Below are 17601 nucleotides of genomic sequence, written 5' to 3'. Positions count from 1 at the left end.
ATGGAGAGAGGCAATTCGCTGATCGCTACTCAATATTTTCATCTAGATTCCGTGCTTTTGGTCACAAGAATGACGTAATCCTAACACAAGATCAATATAATTCCCTGTGTTGGTACGTGCTCAATAATTGTGAAGAACTGCAAGGGTTCCTATAGTAAGTAAAATAAAATGATATTTCAGTAATAGTTACAAATAATTACATAGTTACTTGTACTAATATATCACATGTCGCAACAACATTTTAGTGAGCATGAGGACGTTTTAGAGGCACAAGGCGTGGGAAATATAGCAAATAGACAGCAACAAGAGTTTGCTACATGGCTGCGAAAAAGAGTAAGCTCACACTTGGCTTCACATAAACTATATGTCCATTGTTTGCATTAGCTAACATGCATTATTTTTGGCAATAAGGTTATAGATTTGCGCAAGGATGGTTCATCCCAAGTATCTGATTGTTTATATGCCCTTGCAATTGGACCACACAAAAAAGTACATAAATACTCTGGATGTATTATTGGTGGAGTTAGATTTTTAACAAAGGAGCGGGAGGAAGGTCGAAAAACACAAAACAGTGGAGTATGCGTTGAGGGTCCACATAAAGGGAAAATCATAACATACTATGGTACTCTCACAGACATATATATCTTGGATTATCCTAATGATCGGCAAGTTGCATTGTTTATGTGTGATTGGTACGATCTGGAGAGAAACAAACCAGTGATCATTGACAATGACTTTGTTAGTATTAATATAAGCAAAAGTTGGTACACAGATGACAATTATGTATTGGCTAGTCAAGTTAAGCAGGTCTTTTATGTACCTGATACTAAATTGAAGGGGAATTGGCAAGTAGTGCAAAAGGTTAACCATCGGCACCTATTTGATCCAGAGGTTTGGAGTGCTGGGAGTGAAAGTGCTTTAGACATCGGTGCTAATGAAGATATTGCCTTTCAAGAAGAAGAGGGTGGTGATATTGTTCTGGATGATACTTTTGAAGCTAATACATTGAGTCGCGATGATGTGATTCTAGAAATTGTTAGTGATCCAAAAGAGATAGCATCTTTAAAGGAGGGTCCTGTTTCTCGAAGTGAATGTGAAGAAGAAACTGAGAATTAGATTTCTTGTGATTCTATTATACATCAGTAAGTATGGAAGTAAATTAATGAATGTTTTCCTTCATATAACTTATGTTACATATTTTAATTATTGCTCTAGTTATATATGAACTAATAATGCTGTCAAAACTTCTTACTCTTATCAATTGTTTGTGCAGTTTGTTTGTTTTTATTTATTTATTTGTTACTCCATTACTTGATTATGCTCACTTATTTATTTATTGTTAGCTGCAGATGGCACCTGGACAGAAAGTTTGGCCTCCAAGAAACTCACAACCATCTAATTGCCCACAAACTCAGCATGTTTCTACTTCCAACTCCAAGAAAGTGCGTGGAAAGAATAAATCAAAAGGTCTGGAGCTCCTGATCAAAAAAGCTGGTCACCCACTGAACTTGAATATTTCAGTAGAGAGGAGGCCAATTGGAGAAAATCATGAACTACTTTCAAGGGAGATTGGGATTGTTACTAGGTACCATGCACCTATCAAACGCATTGGTTGGAACAATTTTAGTGAGGCTGACAAAGAACCTTTGTATGAGCTTCTGAAGGTGTATAATATTATCATTTTTGTTCCTTTATGTAATATCTTTGACTTCTCTGGAGTGATCTTGCAAATACTAACATCTGAATTCTATCTTTTGCAGATGAAATTCAACTTAGATCTATCTGAACCTCATGTTAAAGGCTGTCTGGAGCTACTATTTTCGTCAAGCTATAAAACATTTCGCCATAGATGCTATACTCATTATCTCAAGTCTGGTGGTGGGGACAGTGCTCGTAACAGTCCATATGAACCCCTTCGTGACAGACCTGGTGATTGGACTTGGCTTTGTGATCATTTCGAAACAGAAGAATTTCAGGTATATGATTCTTTGCATGCTTTATCTTATATCTGAATGCATGCCTCTTAACAACTAGCTAAATTTATTTCTTCTTCATATTAACTAAGGCATTTTCTATGTGTTCCTTTGGCTATTCTTGTCATATGCAGAAAAAATCAGTTATAGGGAAAGCTAATCGGATGAAACTGTCATATGTTCATAAAAAGGGAACCAAACCATTTGTGGCACTTCAGCATGAATTAGTAAGCTAAATTTCATCTATTTTCCTTATGATTTATTTTTTGTAAGCATCTGTTTAAGTAAATATTATGTCTTGGCAGAGTTGTGATCAAATCTCATTGTACAAGGAATGCTATTGTAGTGACAAAGGATGGGCGTCAAGAGATGCTAGACAGAACTATGTAAGTATCATTCTAACGAGTCATTTTCACTATAGTTAAGTGTCTTCTTGTGCTAACAAAAACTTTTGATTTTTTTCTGTATAAAGGAAACAATGTTACAGATGCAGCATGAAAATGAACAAGAAGGTGCAATCCAGCTGACAGAGCAACAAATTTGTGAGAAGGTGCTTGGGAAGGCATATGGATATATTAGAGGGAGAGGTCATGGTCCGAAACCTAATAGAAGAGCTTCATCAACTTCAGCAAACACCTATCAACAAATGGAAGAAGAATTGGCTTCTACAAAACAAACTGTGGCAGTTCAACAAAACCAGCTTGCAGTACAACAAAATCAGCTTGAATCTCAACAAAAGCAACTTGATTGGTTGCGCAGTGTCGTGTCCAAACTTGCTGGTATTCCACCTCCTGCTATGGATGATAATGATGCCTCAGGACCATCCCACACAACCACAACTTCAATTGATGGATCCGCTATGCAACATTTTCTTCTTCTAAAAGAAAAGCAGAACTTAGTGTTATAATACATAGAAATGCCAATTAACTTTTGTTAAATTTATTTGATAGGTTCACTGGTTTCGGATGGAATGTCAAGGAGATCATGATTTTGAAGATCTTTGATTAGGAGGTATTACTATTAGAAATTGATTGCCCAAACCATATGAAAACTTGAGCATGCATGTAGTACTGCTTCTATAAATTCATGTTTGAATTGAATCTCTAATGTATACGCTGGAATTCTATAAATTTTCCAATCGACTTTTTATGTCCTGTTTCTATTAAAACTCCACTGTAGTCATAGCACTGTTCTGAATTTTTTTCAATTAAATTTTAGCAATGTTTCCCATACTCCATGCACCTTAAAGTTGCAACTAAATTGAAACTTCGTTCCTATGAAATAAGTTCATCATTAACAATTTTAAAGAAGACAGGATTAGAGGATCGACCAGATCAACATAGTAGTGAATACGAACATTTTATATATGTGATCCAGTCCATGACATTTTCTAATTTCCCTGAGATTAGCTTTTTTTCAGGAACACCGCAATGTAATCTCCCAGGCTACTACATCATCTTGACAATACTCATCATGGTGTTTCAAAACAAGCATCAGGTTGCGATGCTCCAAGAGACTTGTATAAACTCAACCATAGTACTACAGAAATTTTGTTTACTTTGTGGTACAGTGATTCGTAGTTCTATTCAGATAGAAGTGATTCATATTTTTCTTCAAATAGATTACTCCTTTAGAAGTTGACTTTTGGGTATAATGATTTCCTTGTAAGACCGCACATCAGTTTTAATGTGTTACCGTGTCAAGTATGTACTCAAAGGTGAAGCTTGAGATGAGTTTATTGTAGCACTATTCTGCAGTTGATGCTATGGTAACCTAGTTGATTCATATATGAATTGCACATCAAATTGCCATAGTACTGTAGTTTCTATTAATTGCTCTGTCTGAATTGAATTATGCAGTGGGTGAACAAATCTTTAGTCACCAAAGTAATTAATGTTCTAGCTGGCAGGATGTATGTATTTACCAAGGAGGGTTGGACACAGCATACTTTTAGTTGCCAATTACTTGGTGGCAAATTATAAATAGTCACCAAGCAACCTTGGTTATTAGATATTTTTAGTTACCAAGTACCACTTGGTTCTAAAAAATATATAGTTACCAACATTTTGTTGGTGACTATTGCTTTTACATATTGTTACCAACTATGGTTGGTAAGTAATGATATTATCTTTAGCAACCGAGGAGATCACACGTTGGTTACAAAATAACATTTAGCAACCGGGTTGTAGCCACCAAGATGCGACCAAGGTTCATTGGTAGCGAAAACTCAATAGCAACTAGCTTGTAGCTTATTGTCACCAACCACCTTGGTAACTAATGGTCTGTTTTCTTGTAGTGTTATGAAATTAGTTTTTTCATTTGTGTTCGAAAACCCTTTCTGACATCCGGTTAAACATCCGATGTGACACCTAAATTTTTTTTTTCGCGAACCAAACAGAGTTAAGTTTGTCGAGCAAGTCATTTGACCGATATGTGGGGCGCTTAGTGTTGTGGGCCCCACATGGCCGTGAGTGAGGCTATAATACGAGTCGTGACTCGTGTGCTTAATACGACATGTGCGGCGATGGGGGGCCACTCGCCCGAACGGATCGCGCTGCGAGCAACCGTGGATGAAGATTCTACGGTCCAGATGATCTCGATCGATTAGTTTGGGGGTCCATAGAAAGGTTCGCAAATTAAGCAAACAAATTTCTTTTGCTAGCCGATCCAACTGCATGCCATATGCATGCTTCGCAATAACAATTAATTAAAATAAATAAGGTCATTTTGTACACTGCCTTGTCTTAATTTCTCATCACTTGATTTTCACATGCATACTTTCAAAACTGATAAATGGTATTTTTTAGAAGTTATAGAAAAATGTAGTTTAAATCACACGATAATCTGCTGTTCCGTTTTACGTGTTACTTCCTCCGTTTTATAATGTAAAACTTTCTAGCATTGCCTACATACATATGTCTAGATTCATTAATATCTAAATGAATATGGGCAATGCTAGAAAGTTTTACATTGTGAAACGGAGGAAGTAGAACTTAGGTGTATTCTCGACCCTTTCTAAAGAAACTCAGCCTAAGTACTCCAATTAAGATACTTATTTGTTTTGAGATATATATAATTTATTAGGAAAATGCTACACACACGACTACGGCGTCCGACTGTCGTACGACCACGGCGTAAGCGACGTGATCTATTCGAGCTCCGGTGTGATTCTCCATCTCGTTGGGCCTTCCAAAAGCCCAAGTCGAAGCTAAGCAACTAAATAAACGTTTGCTTTGCATATCTTGTGAAACAGTGATCAAACTTGGTTGTATTCTTGTGAACTAAATAGAACATTTGCATGTTTTATTTTTATTTAAGATTTAGAAACTATGCTTGTGGTTTTGGACATCACTGCATTTATATTTTGTTTAATACAACCTGTTATAGCCATAAAAATAGAACTTGAAACTGTGGTATATACTCTCTCCGTTTTATATTATAAGTTAAACTACTTTGATATTGATCAAAGTTAAACTACTTTAAATTTAACTAAGTTTATAGATAAATATAGTAATATTTGTAATATCTTGGAGTGAAAATATTACTATTTTTTTTATGAACTTGGTCAAACTTCAAACAATTTAACTTTGATCAAAGTCAAAACTTTTTGTAACCTGAAACGGAGGAGTATATTATGAGGGTTAAAAAAAAACTTGTATGGAAAATGGGCATCTGCAGCTGTGAAAACATTACAAGAGAATGTTAGAGATCGAAGTTAGCAGGCAGTGATTCAGATCGACCAAAATTCCGGCAGAAATGTCGTATAGCCATGTCCGTCATCTTAATGCTGTCTTCCTGAGTTTGGGCTTAGAGTCTAGACTTGTATATGCGCTTGCATGGCATTAGACCGATTCATATATAGAGTCGTCTCACGCCGTCACGTTGTTTATTGTCGCCGTTTCAATCGTATGATAGTCGGATGATTTGTGTCGGACTTATAGCAGGGTTGAATTTATTATGCTGTGTTTGAATGTTTAATTTTGAACGGAGGAAGGAAGGATGATTACGCACGCTGTCTATACTACTACTGGTAGCAGCGCGCTGTGTATTGCATTAATTAAATTGCTAGCTGTAGCTAGTAATCTCCTCTCCACCCACGCCCAGACCCAGCGCTACACTATTACGAGAGAGTTTCTTAGCATCAATCAATCGAGAGGCGAGAGATGATCTATTAGAATCGAAAGAGGAGGCGCCGCACCACGCACACCACCATTTACAGATTCTTCCACTCGATCCTCTCGTCTCCGCGCCTCTCCATCTCCTCGTCTCGATCGCCTCCGCCGCCCGCACCTCGATCGATCGCGCGCCGCGCGCGCGCGTCATGGCCACCGACGGAGATCCTCCACCGCCACCGCCGTCGCCGTCGCCGTCGCCACCGCCACCGCCACCGCCACCGCCGCCGGAGCGGATGGTAGCAGCAGAACGGTACGCGCACACGATCGATCGAATCCCTCCCCGTTCCCGTCCAATTAATCCAGTAGCGTTGCTACTTTGCTTTAAGCCCCAGCGAGCGTGCGAGCGTGCGTGCGTGCTGCTTGTTGGATTTGATTTGGACTTTTGATTTCTCGTTCGCCGACTCGCTTCGTGGATCTCTTACTGCGCCGCGATTTTGCTTGCTGGATCGCACACATCTATCTCTGCTTACTAGTGTGCTGCTTAATTTGTTTTAATTCATGAGTTAAGCGTTCGATCGTTCGATCGGTACCTGTGTTTGGTGTTAATTAAAACTCCATCGATCGTTGTGATTTGCTTGCATTGTTCGTTAATCTCCGATGGATGGATACGATTCCTACCCGTCTGCACGTACACGTACACGTACCGACGTACGCGTCCCCTCAATCGATCACTACCTTTTGCAAGCGAAATTAGTGCTTCGTTGGATAGTGTTTTATTTTGCTAATTAACTACCGTTAGTCCGATTGATCGATATGATCATTGCCTGGGTTTCATTTAATGTTTCACTTTCTCTCTCCTTTAATTTGCTTGCGCTTCCGTTGAATCTGTGATGTGGAATCCATCGATACGATAGCGCATTCGTGCTAGCTTGAGCTAATTAGTTGGATGATGTTTTATTTGCTCCATGATCTAGCTGCTATACCTTAGTTAATTGCAGTCTATTTGCGGCCACGCTGGTATATACGTACGTGTTGATTGCTTGTACTGTTCGTTCGTTCGAGTTCGTGTGCTGTATACATGCATGCTCCATCGACGATCGATCATCTATCGATCAACCTGTTCTATATATGTGTCTGTTAACTACCCCCAAGAACAAGAACAGAGGAGAATCGTCCAAACAGAACAACGATACACACACAGATAGATTTCACCAACCCGACAGGGTTGATGCCACCGCCGCCTTCGCCGCCTAGTTCATCCTCAACTCATCCAAATGAATACAGAGTTAGTTTTAAGATGCTCTCTCTCTCACACGCAACTATCGACAGCCTGGACATGGTGCTCATATGGCCCATTCCGGCCCACTCACTCTAGGATTACATACTCGGTGCCTAACAGGTCTTCCTTCCTTAGTCTGCTTAACCTCCTTGGTCTTGACAGTGTTCTGTAGCTCATCCGGTACAGCTGTGTTGCTGACAACCCCCTCTCCTTGAGAAGTGGCTTGACCCCACTCATTAGGAAAACGCTGACACAACTCAACTTGATCATCCCAAGTTTCCTGTCCTGCAACATCTCCATACCACCGAATTAAAACTTGAGCTTTCACAGAGTTACCTTTCCTGATCTGACGAGAAGCCAAGACAGTCACTGGAACTTTAAGGTCAGAACATGCAAGCAAACACGGTTGAACAGAATGCCTGAACCCAACAGCATGCTTAAGCTGTGAAACATGAAAAACAGGGTGAATGGAGCTCTCTGCAGGAAGAGACAACTTATAAGCCACCTTGCCCACTCGATGTAAAACTTGAAAAGGACCAAAATAATGGAATGATAGTTTATGATTTGCTCTTTTCCCCACAGAGGACTGAATATAAGGTTGCAATTTCAAGTAGACCCAATCTCCATCAGAAAATTCTCTGAAACTGCACTTTTTATCTGCATACAGCTTCATTTGTTGCTGGGCACGATTCAGGTGTTGTTTCAGTAACTGAGTCATCACCTTACGTTCATTTAACCACTCATGCAAATCAGGTACTGAGCAGGCATCATCCCTTATACCAAAATGACCAGGAGGATAGCCATAGAGAGCTTCAAATGGAGACTGAAGAATGGCAGAATGGTAAGAAGTGTTAAACCAAAATTCTGCTAAATACAACCAAGAACTCCATTTATGAGGAACAGCATGAACAAAACATCGCAGATATATTTCCAAACATTGGTTCACACGCTCAGTTTGTCCGTCTGTCTGGGGGTGATAAGCAGTGCTTAGTTGCAATTGTGTGCCGGTTCTCAAAAACAACTGCTCCCAAAAGTGCCTAGTAAAAATCTTGTCGCGGTCTGAAATGATGAACTTAGGTAACCCATGTAACTTGTAAACATTGACCATAAAAGATTGAGCCACATCAATAGCAGAAAAAGGATGGGACAATGGAAGGAAATAAGAGTACTTGGAAAACTTGTCAACCACCACTAAAATACAATTGAATTGACCAGACTTAGGCAAACCTTCAATAAAGTCCATGGTGATAATCTGCCATGCACCATCAGGGACAGGAAGGGGCTGAAGAAGACCAGGGTATTTAGAGCGATCTGGTTTGGCCTGCATGCAAATACCACATGTCTTGACAGCAGTATGAATCTGTTTCTTCATCTTGGGCCAAGCAAAAAGAGACTTGATTTTACTATAAGTAACAGGAAAACCAGAGTGCCCCCCCAAAGGACTACTGTGCAACGCAGAGATAATCTTATCCTGCACAGATGGATTGTTATCTATCCAGACTCTGCCTTTAAAGCGAAGGACACCATTACACAAAGAGAAATTGGGCCAAGACTCAGCATTAAGAGTCAAGTCAGTCAAAAGTTGAGCAGAAAAGGCATCTTGAAGATAACCATCAGAAACCTCCTGAAGCCATACAGGACTGCAACTGGAAACCACATGTAGTTCAGATAACTCTTCAGGATATTTCCTAGAAAGTGCATCAGCTGCAGCATTACTGGATCCCTTCCTATAGCAAATCTTAAACTGAAGGCCCAACAACTTAGTAAAAGCTTTGTGTTGCCAAAGGGTGTGCAACCTTTGTTCATTCAAGTGCATTAAACTATGGTGATCAGTTAAAATGACAAACTCTTGCTGCTGCAGGTAAGATCTCCAATGGTCCACAGCTAATAAAATAGCCAAATACTCCTTTTCATAGGTGAAAAGACCCTTAGTTTTAACCCCCAAGGCCTTACTAAGAAATGCAATCGGATGACCACGCTGAGATAAACAGCACCAATACCTTCATCACTAGCATCAGTCTCAACAGTGAAAGGCAAAGAAAAATCAGGAAGAGATAACACAGGAGCAGATACCAAAGCTTGCTTAAGAGCCTTGAAAGCCTGATCAGCCTCCACAGACCAGACAAAAGGAACATCCTTCTTTAACAGGTTGGTCAAAGGCCTGCAAAGGATCCCAAATTGCTTGACAAACTTCCTATAATAACCTGCCAAACCCAAAAATCCCCTGAGCTTTTTGACAAATTTTGGAACTGCCCAATTAACCACTTCCTCAATCTTAGCAGGATCAGTAGTGACTCTTTGATCACTGATAATATGACCTAAATATGACAATTGATGTTGAGCAAAAGAACATTTAGACAATTTAACTTTCCACTGATGCTCAGTCAACAACTGCAGAACTTGTCGAAGATGGTGGACATGAGAAACTAAATCAGGGCTGTATAGAAGTATATCATCAAAAAACACAAGAGCAAACTTCCTTAACACAGGAGCCAAAGTATCATTCATGGCGCCTTGAAATGTTGCAGGAGCTCCAGTAAGGCCAAAAGACATAACACGATATTCATAATGTCCAGAGTGAGTTTGAAAAGCAGTTTTGTGCTCCTCACCCTCCACCAATCTGATCTAGTGATAACCAGCCCTAAGGTCCAGCTTGGAAAAAACTTTGGATCCAGACAATTCATCCAATAGTTCATCTATAACAGGCATAGGAAATTTACCCTTCACAGTGATGGAGTTCAACTGTCTATAATCAATGCACAAGCGCCAGGTACCATCCTTCTTCTTAACTAACAATGCTGGGGAAGAAAATGCACTATTGCTGGGTTGAATGACCCCTGACAACAACATTTCCTTAACCTGCTTCTCTATTTCATCTTTCTGTGCAGGGTTATGACGATAAGGTCTGAGGAAGATAGGTTTAGCATGTGATTTCAGTGGAATGGAATGGTCACAAGCTCTCTTAGGTGGCAGGCCTTGAGGATCATCAAATAGGGCAGAAAATTCAGTAAGAAGAGATTGAATTTCAGGAGGAATGTGACCTAACTTGGCAGTGGAAACTTCCTGAAGATGAAGAACATGCATGATGGATCCCAACTTAAACATGCCTTGCAATTGATCACCACTGATACAAGAACAATTAGTAGTTTGAGAATAAATTCCCTTAATGGTCACCAAGGAATCTGCTCTGGCGAATTCCATGCACTTAGTAGCCCAATCAATGTTCATAGATCCCAAAGTGACTAACCAATCCATCCCTAATATAATATCATAGCAACCCAAAGGCAACACCTTAAAGTCAGTTTTAAAAATTTGACCCTGAGTCCACCAGTCACAACCAGGAATATACTGAGAGCATGATATCACACCACCATCAGCAACTTTAACTGAAACAACATGCTGTAAACATTGGATACCCTGAAGTTTTTGTGCCACAGTAATATCAATGAAGGAATGAGAACTACCAGAATCGACTAACATGAGTAATTCATACCCCTGTACCCAGCCATTTAACCGAAAAGAAGTCAAGGATTCAGTACCAGTAACAGCCTGATAAGAAATAGCCATCAAAACTGGTTCAGCAGGTTCAGATACAGTATCGACGGACTCATGGTTTAACTGATCGTCCTGCAACGCAGCTAAGAGTTCCTGAACAACATGTAACTGAACCGAGGAGCCACACTTATGCTCTCTGCTCCAACACTCACCACACGTGAAACAAAGGCCTTTAGCACGCCTGTAGGATTTCAAGGCAGAAAACTTATCAGAGCGAGACTGCGAGAATTCAGACTGTTTCCTATCCTCCAACACAGAACCTTGAGGATGGTTGGACACAGGAGAAACAGGTGCAGGTTGGCGAGCAAAATTTTTAGACAACAAAATCGGCTCAGGTTTCCTGTACACAGCAGGGTGACTTCCTTCTAGTATTTCCTCTTGCAAAAAAGCCAACGAACACGCTGTATCCACATCTTGAGGTTTCTGCATCAAAACTCCAGATCTAATGTCTTTCCTCAGTCCTTCCACGAACTTGGTAACAAAATAATTCAGAGACAAAGAACTATCATAAGCCAACAACTGATGCATAATACCATCGAATTTCTCCACATAATCAGAAACTGAAGAATCCTGAACAATGTGAAACCACTGCCGAATCAAGACCTCCTGCATATCCTTAGTGAAACGAAGACAAACTTAATCAGAGAACTCTTGCCAAGTAACCCCGACCAGTTTGGAACGCACCGATTGTAACCAAAAAGCAGCGTTGCCAGTAAAATTCAGTCAAGCCACACGCACCCAATTCTTAGGATGAACACCATAAATCTCAAAGTACTCCTCGCAATTACTCTTCCAGAGCTGAGGACTATCACCATTGAATTGCGGACAAGACATAGGTGGAACATTACCCCCAATTCCCGAAGCACCCAAAAGAGCAGAGGCAAACGCAGACTGTTCCAGAGCAGAGGGGAGCGAAGTAAATTGGGGCGGAGTTTGCATACCATCGAGCGAACCCGGAGAAGAAGGGGAAGGACGAGGTGGCTGCTGCACCAAGGACTGGAGTTTGTCGACTTGATCTTGGAGTCCCACCACCGAAACATGCAAATCATCCACGCGCTTCTCCACCACCGGCATTCGGGATTCCACCGCCACCTTGAGAGCCAAAAACTCAGATCGGCTCTTCTCTTCCGACAGCTCCCGACACTTCTCGCTCTCCTCCCGTTTCTTCTCCACCTCCTCCATCTTCCTCAACAAGAAATCGAGCTTACTTTCCTGATCCATGATCTTGGCCGCTTGCTTGGTCACGTAGCGAGGCTTGTCGTAGCACGCCGTGATTGACGAACTCGCTCAAGATCTCGCCGACCTAGTTGAGGGAGCCGAAGCTTTTGCGGAATATAGTTGCCGAAGCAACAAATTCCCACCTCACCCAGGAATTACAGCAAAATCAAGAGGAGGAAAAAATTTCGGCAAGGCTCTGATACCAATTTGTTAACTACCCCCAAGAACAGAGGAAGAATCGCCCAAACAGAACAACGATACACACACACAGATGGATTTCACCAACCCGACAGGGTTGATGCCGCCGCCGCCTTCGCCGCCTAGTTCATCCTCAACTCATCCAAATGAATACAGAGTTAGTTTTAAGATGCTCTCTCTCTTACACGCAACTATCGACAGCCTGGACATGGTGCTCATATGGCCCATTCCGGCCCACTCACTCTAGGATTACATACTCGGTGCCTAACATGTCTTCCTTCCTTAGTCTGCTTAACCTCCTTGGTCTTGACAGTGTTCTGTAGCTCATCCAGTACAGCTGTGTTGCTGACAGTGTCTAGCTAGTTGCATCAATCCTTACTGTGCACGTACGGGGTTAAATTAAACTAACTACACTTCTGGTCTGAATTGAATTTGCAAACTCATCAATTAATCCTTATATGGATGTGGCTGGTCATTTTTAGTTTTATATACATATTGTTCCGTTAGCTTCATATGTACTGATCGAGTGCCGGATCATGTATATTACTTGTGTTCCATGCGTGCTTATTTCAGCATTTGTTAGAGTCCGATGTGCAGATATATTACTTGGATGTGATTAAGGGCTTGTTGACTTCATTACAAAAAATAACTTGCCAAATTTTAATAATATAAGATGGGATGGGGGTTTGACACACCTTATCAAATTTTGGGAGGAGCTTTGAGAGAAAAAAGTTCTAGAATTACAAAAGAATTGGTAGGCTTGTGTTGGTAAAGATATGTTTGGGCTTGTTTACTTTGTTGCCACTTTTAATCCTATTTTTATAATTTTAGAATTATAAATTTTTTTTATAATTTTAGAAGCTTTCACTCTTATAAATTCTATCAATGATAAGGCTTTAAATTAAACATAATAATCAACGCTATCAAAATTTAGTAATGTCAAAATATGTCAAAATTTGGTAGGGCTAAAAGTGGCTATGAAGTGAACAAGTCCTTTAGTTCGTTGCCATATCAAATTTTGGTACCAAATTAAATTTGAAAATGTTGAAAATTGTAAGAAAGTGAATAAACCCTAAATTAGTTTGCATACCGATTATTGTATTATTAGTACTACCACTGTCATGTAGTTCATATTGCATAGAGGATTATTAATTAGGTACTACTACTAAGCTATTTTTTAGAACTGTACTATTAACCTAGCTAGTATATGTTCATACATATATACCTTGATTGATTGATGGGTACTACTGCATCATATAATCTGGATGCTTGAATATAATGCCAGTTATATACATTAGGATGCACCAAACTAGTTAGAGCTCCTGGTTAACAATATCCCATCTTAATTCCGGCCTCTAATCTGCATGGGTACATGATTGTATTTGACTATTTGTAGGCCTTTGTCGGCCTTCAGGACAAAGGAGAAAGAGGCATACGATGGAGAGAATGAAGAGCTCCAGCAAATCAGAATGTAAGTATGATAGAGTCTTTCTGTAGTTAATTAGCTGAACATGCATCTTAGGAATCGATCAGATATGTATATTTGCTTTTCAACGGTAATATATATGTACATGTACTGCATGCGAGCGCCCATGCGCATATATCATCCTAGAACTTTGATAAAACTCTAGTTAAGTAGTAGTCCATATAGTTTCAAATTAAGTCGTTGCTTCTTCGGCTGTGTTTAGTTCCACGCCAAAATTAAAAGTTTGACTAAAATTGGAAGTGTGAAGAAAAAAGTTGGAAGTTTATATGTGTAGGAAAGTTTTGATGTGATAGAAAAGTTGAAAGTTTGAAAAAAAAGTTGGGAACTAAACCAGGCCTTCATCTCCCATGCACAAGCATTTAGTTACCTTCTCCATGCATGATGCGTCATACCAGTATTATATATATCGTACAGTACTCTGTTCTTCAAGTTCAAGTGCATATGCCACTGAAATAGTGAAATATATATAATGCTCTACTCTACTTGCAGGATGGCGTCAGAACCCAAAAAGCAACCTGAGCTCGTTGATGGTCCTGGAGGAGATATACAGGTAGTGCAAGACCCCGTATGGCAACAAGAGGAGTTTGAAGAAGCCTTTGCACTTGCAGAGCACGAACAAGCCAATGCAGAGCAAGCCCATGTACTTGCAGAACAGCACAACCCAGTTGTAGAGCAACAAGATGATGCACTTGCAAAACAAAACAACAACCCAGTAGTAGAGCAACAAGGTGACGCACTTGCAGAACAAAACAACAACCCAGTCGTGGAGCAACAAGAACAAAACAACAACCCAGTCGTAGAGCAACAAGATGATGATCAGGCAAGGTGAGCGCATGAATACCATGCACGCCTATTTCACATAGTATTAATTTGCTATTCTAGTTAGCTGGATCCTGGATTCATGCATGAATAGTACTACAGCATTAGTTGCAGCCATGAATGTTTCATTATCAAGATTAACTTTAATTAACTGATCGATATCGATCAATGCACTAACTAATTGGATTGGTTGCTACATGCATATGCCTGCCGCAGACTGAGTCTGGAGACTTTGATCGGAGAGAATCGTTGGGAGGAAGCACTACGGCGGTTGGAGCGCATGGTCCGTGATGGCGAAGCTAACAATGGCCCAGTGCCTACCGCGCCCTCCCACGACATTTACAGGGCACACCCCGAGCTTGTCCTGCTGCTGAGGGGAGAAGAGTACCTTAGGATCAAGAGGTTACCCAATGCTGCTGCTGATGCAACGCGCTTCTACCATAAACACATCCAGAACCTGTACCGTTCAGGAACAACTGGAAGCTCCTTTGTTGACACTGGTGTTCTCAAGGATATCCAGGATTGGGAGAACGGAAGCAGGGCCACCCCATCGTAAGTGCTTAATTCGATCGATTGACATATGTAGTTATAGTATATCACCTAATATATGTACTAGTACTTAATTAGCTGCCAATTTGAACTCATTCTTCAGTCGTTAATAATCTTCCCTATGTAATATCCCTAATTCCATTGCATGCGTGCTGACTTCATCTGTACTGCTGCTGCCTGCAGGGGACATCAAAGTGAAATCCATATGCAGGAAACCCGCCAGGCTGTCAATGACTACTTAAAGCTCTACTTTCCTGCCTACAGGTATATAATTAAGCTTGCATTGAATTAACTAGCAATTAAGCATGCACGCACGGATCAATTGATTAATTAGTTAGTGTTATCTCTGATATACAGGATATATCCATGTATAGTAAGTACAGTACTAAGTACTATTGAATTTGCTTAAGGAGAATATTGTAATTACCCGAGGAAACATCGCTCATGTACCTTTCTCTCTTCGATTCAACGTAAATAGTTGTGCAAAATTCTAAAATGAAAATAGCAACATAGACTATAATAACATCTACAGGCTCACCAAAAATCATATTAAAATTCGATCTACATATTGAGAACGAAATACTATTCATATGTTGAGCTTATTCTTTTTTTTTATTTTCTCAATGTGTGACTTTAGCTTTGACTTGATTTTTCAATGAAATAATTTACGTATGTTGTATTAGCGTCGTAAATTTATTTTATAATTTTTAATAATTAATGGAATAATTAAGTCAAAAAAATAATTATTGGAATAACATCTGATTAAACGAAGACACGTCCCCTCGAAAATTTAAAAACTTTCTCAATTTGCAGGCCACAGATTTTGCGAGTTAATGGTCGGTCACTCAGTAGGGCCGGGGAGCTCGGGGAGAAGATTCAAAACAATTGCCGCTGCTTAGCATGCCACAAGAGATTCAATTCATGGTCCGTGAGCAACCTCAAGAATCACATACAAGGATTGCGTCAAGAAAAGGATGGAAAACAATGCCCGGCATTTAACAACTACATCCTGGATAGACTAAAAGAGCTTTTGGCCTTGGATAATAAGGCTAAGAAAAAACCACCAAAAGATCAAGAAAGGGCGCGGCAGCCTACTCATGGTCGTCGCGACGACGGCGGCGGCGACGGAGCAGCACCAGCTGCTGCTGCTGGTCTGTCTGCAGCTAGCTAGCTGTGGCGTGAATTATTCCGGCCCGTCCCCCCTGATGATCGTGCACATATCTCTCTCGACAGATAGTTTCAAACTGATGCATGCCCACACACATTTGCCAGTTGCCTGCCTAGGTCGGCTGCCTCTCCCCAAGTCGTACATATTCAGAGTCTCAGAGATCGACCAAAAGGGTCGTCGTTGTGACTAATTCTCTTGTTTAGGACCTGAGGATTACGTACATTTGCATATATGTACTAGTACGTCTAGTCAGTATATACAGTGCCGGAGTACTCCACTACATAGTGACATATTCACTGGTGGAGAAACCATCTTTCGTCGGTCGGCCGAATTCCACAATAATTCCGGATACAATAAAAACCGGGGCTAAAGATGATCTTTAGTCCCGGTTGGTGTTACCAACCGGGACTGAAGATCAAATATACCCGTTACCCTTTTTAACCGGGACTAGAGATCATCTTTAGTCTCGGTTCAAATGCTGTCAGGGCCTGTCAGGCCCCCCGGGATCTTTAGTCCCGGTTGGTAACACCAACCGGGACTAAAGATCGTAACTTTAGCCCCGGTTGGTAACACCAACCGGGACTATAGATCTCGGGGATCTTTAGCCCCGGTTGGTAACACCAATCGGGACTAACGTCTCACCCCTATATATATGTCTTCTTCCTCCTCCAGCTGTCCGAGCAAGCTTCAAAATTTCTTCAAAAAAGAGGGGAGGTCATGCCAAAATTTCTAGTGAATTATTTTGGTGATTACATACAAATCGGACGTGCCTAAAAGGTTTGCAACTTCATCCTCCAATGTTTTTTTTGTCATATTACATTTGCAGCTATGTTTTGCACACTTTTTTGTCTCCAAAATTTAGTTGTAAGTTGATGAGGGAGAAAATTTGTGTGGGGAAGAAAGAATATATAGAAATTTAGTTGATTTGCTAAAGAAGGTTTTATAAAATAGTTGAGAAGGAAAACTATAGTGAAAGTTAATCTTGAATACTAGAAAACAAACTAAAATGAAAATTAAAAGAAGTAAAACACATTGAAATTAGTTTAAAACTTTAGAAATAGTAAATAAGAATTATTTGGTGTAATATTTTACGATTTTTGTATGAATAAAGATATGTCATTATTGTATGACTGTTGAAACAGTTTGTAATTATCTTATAATTATTGTATGACTGTCATTATTGTAAGAATAATTATTTTTGTACGATTTTTTTTCGACTCATGTAGATGGATCGGCAATGG

The 17601-nt window shown here is 40.2% G+C and overlaps 1 protein-coding gene across 1 annotated transcript; it reads left to right on the top strand.

Moving 5' to 3' along the window:
- The first annotated feature begins 681 nt into the window (after window positions 1-681).
- Window positions 682-2880, top strand: LOC127756255 (uncharacterized). Its single transcript, XM_052281645.1, has 6 exons — window positions 682-1077; window positions 1344-1664; window positions 1761-1976; window positions 2108-2200; window positions 2279-2359; window positions 2446-2880. The coding sequence occupies exons 1-6, from the start codon at window positions 682-684 to the stop codon at window positions 2878-2880; spliced, it is 1542 nt and encodes a 513-aa protein (XP_052137605.1).
- Window positions 2881-17601: the final 14721 nt, after the last annotated feature.

The sequence above is a fragment of the Oryza glaberrima genome, chromosome 12, assembly GCF_000147395.1.
Source record: "Oryza glaberrima chromosome 12, OglaRS2, whole genome shotgun sequence".
Lineage (NCBI taxonomy): Eukaryota > Viridiplantae > Streptophyta > Magnoliopsida > Poales > Poaceae > Oryza > Oryza glaberrima.
Note: the sequence above shows the minus strand (reverse complement) of the source record. Positions and strands in the feature narration are given on the sequence as shown.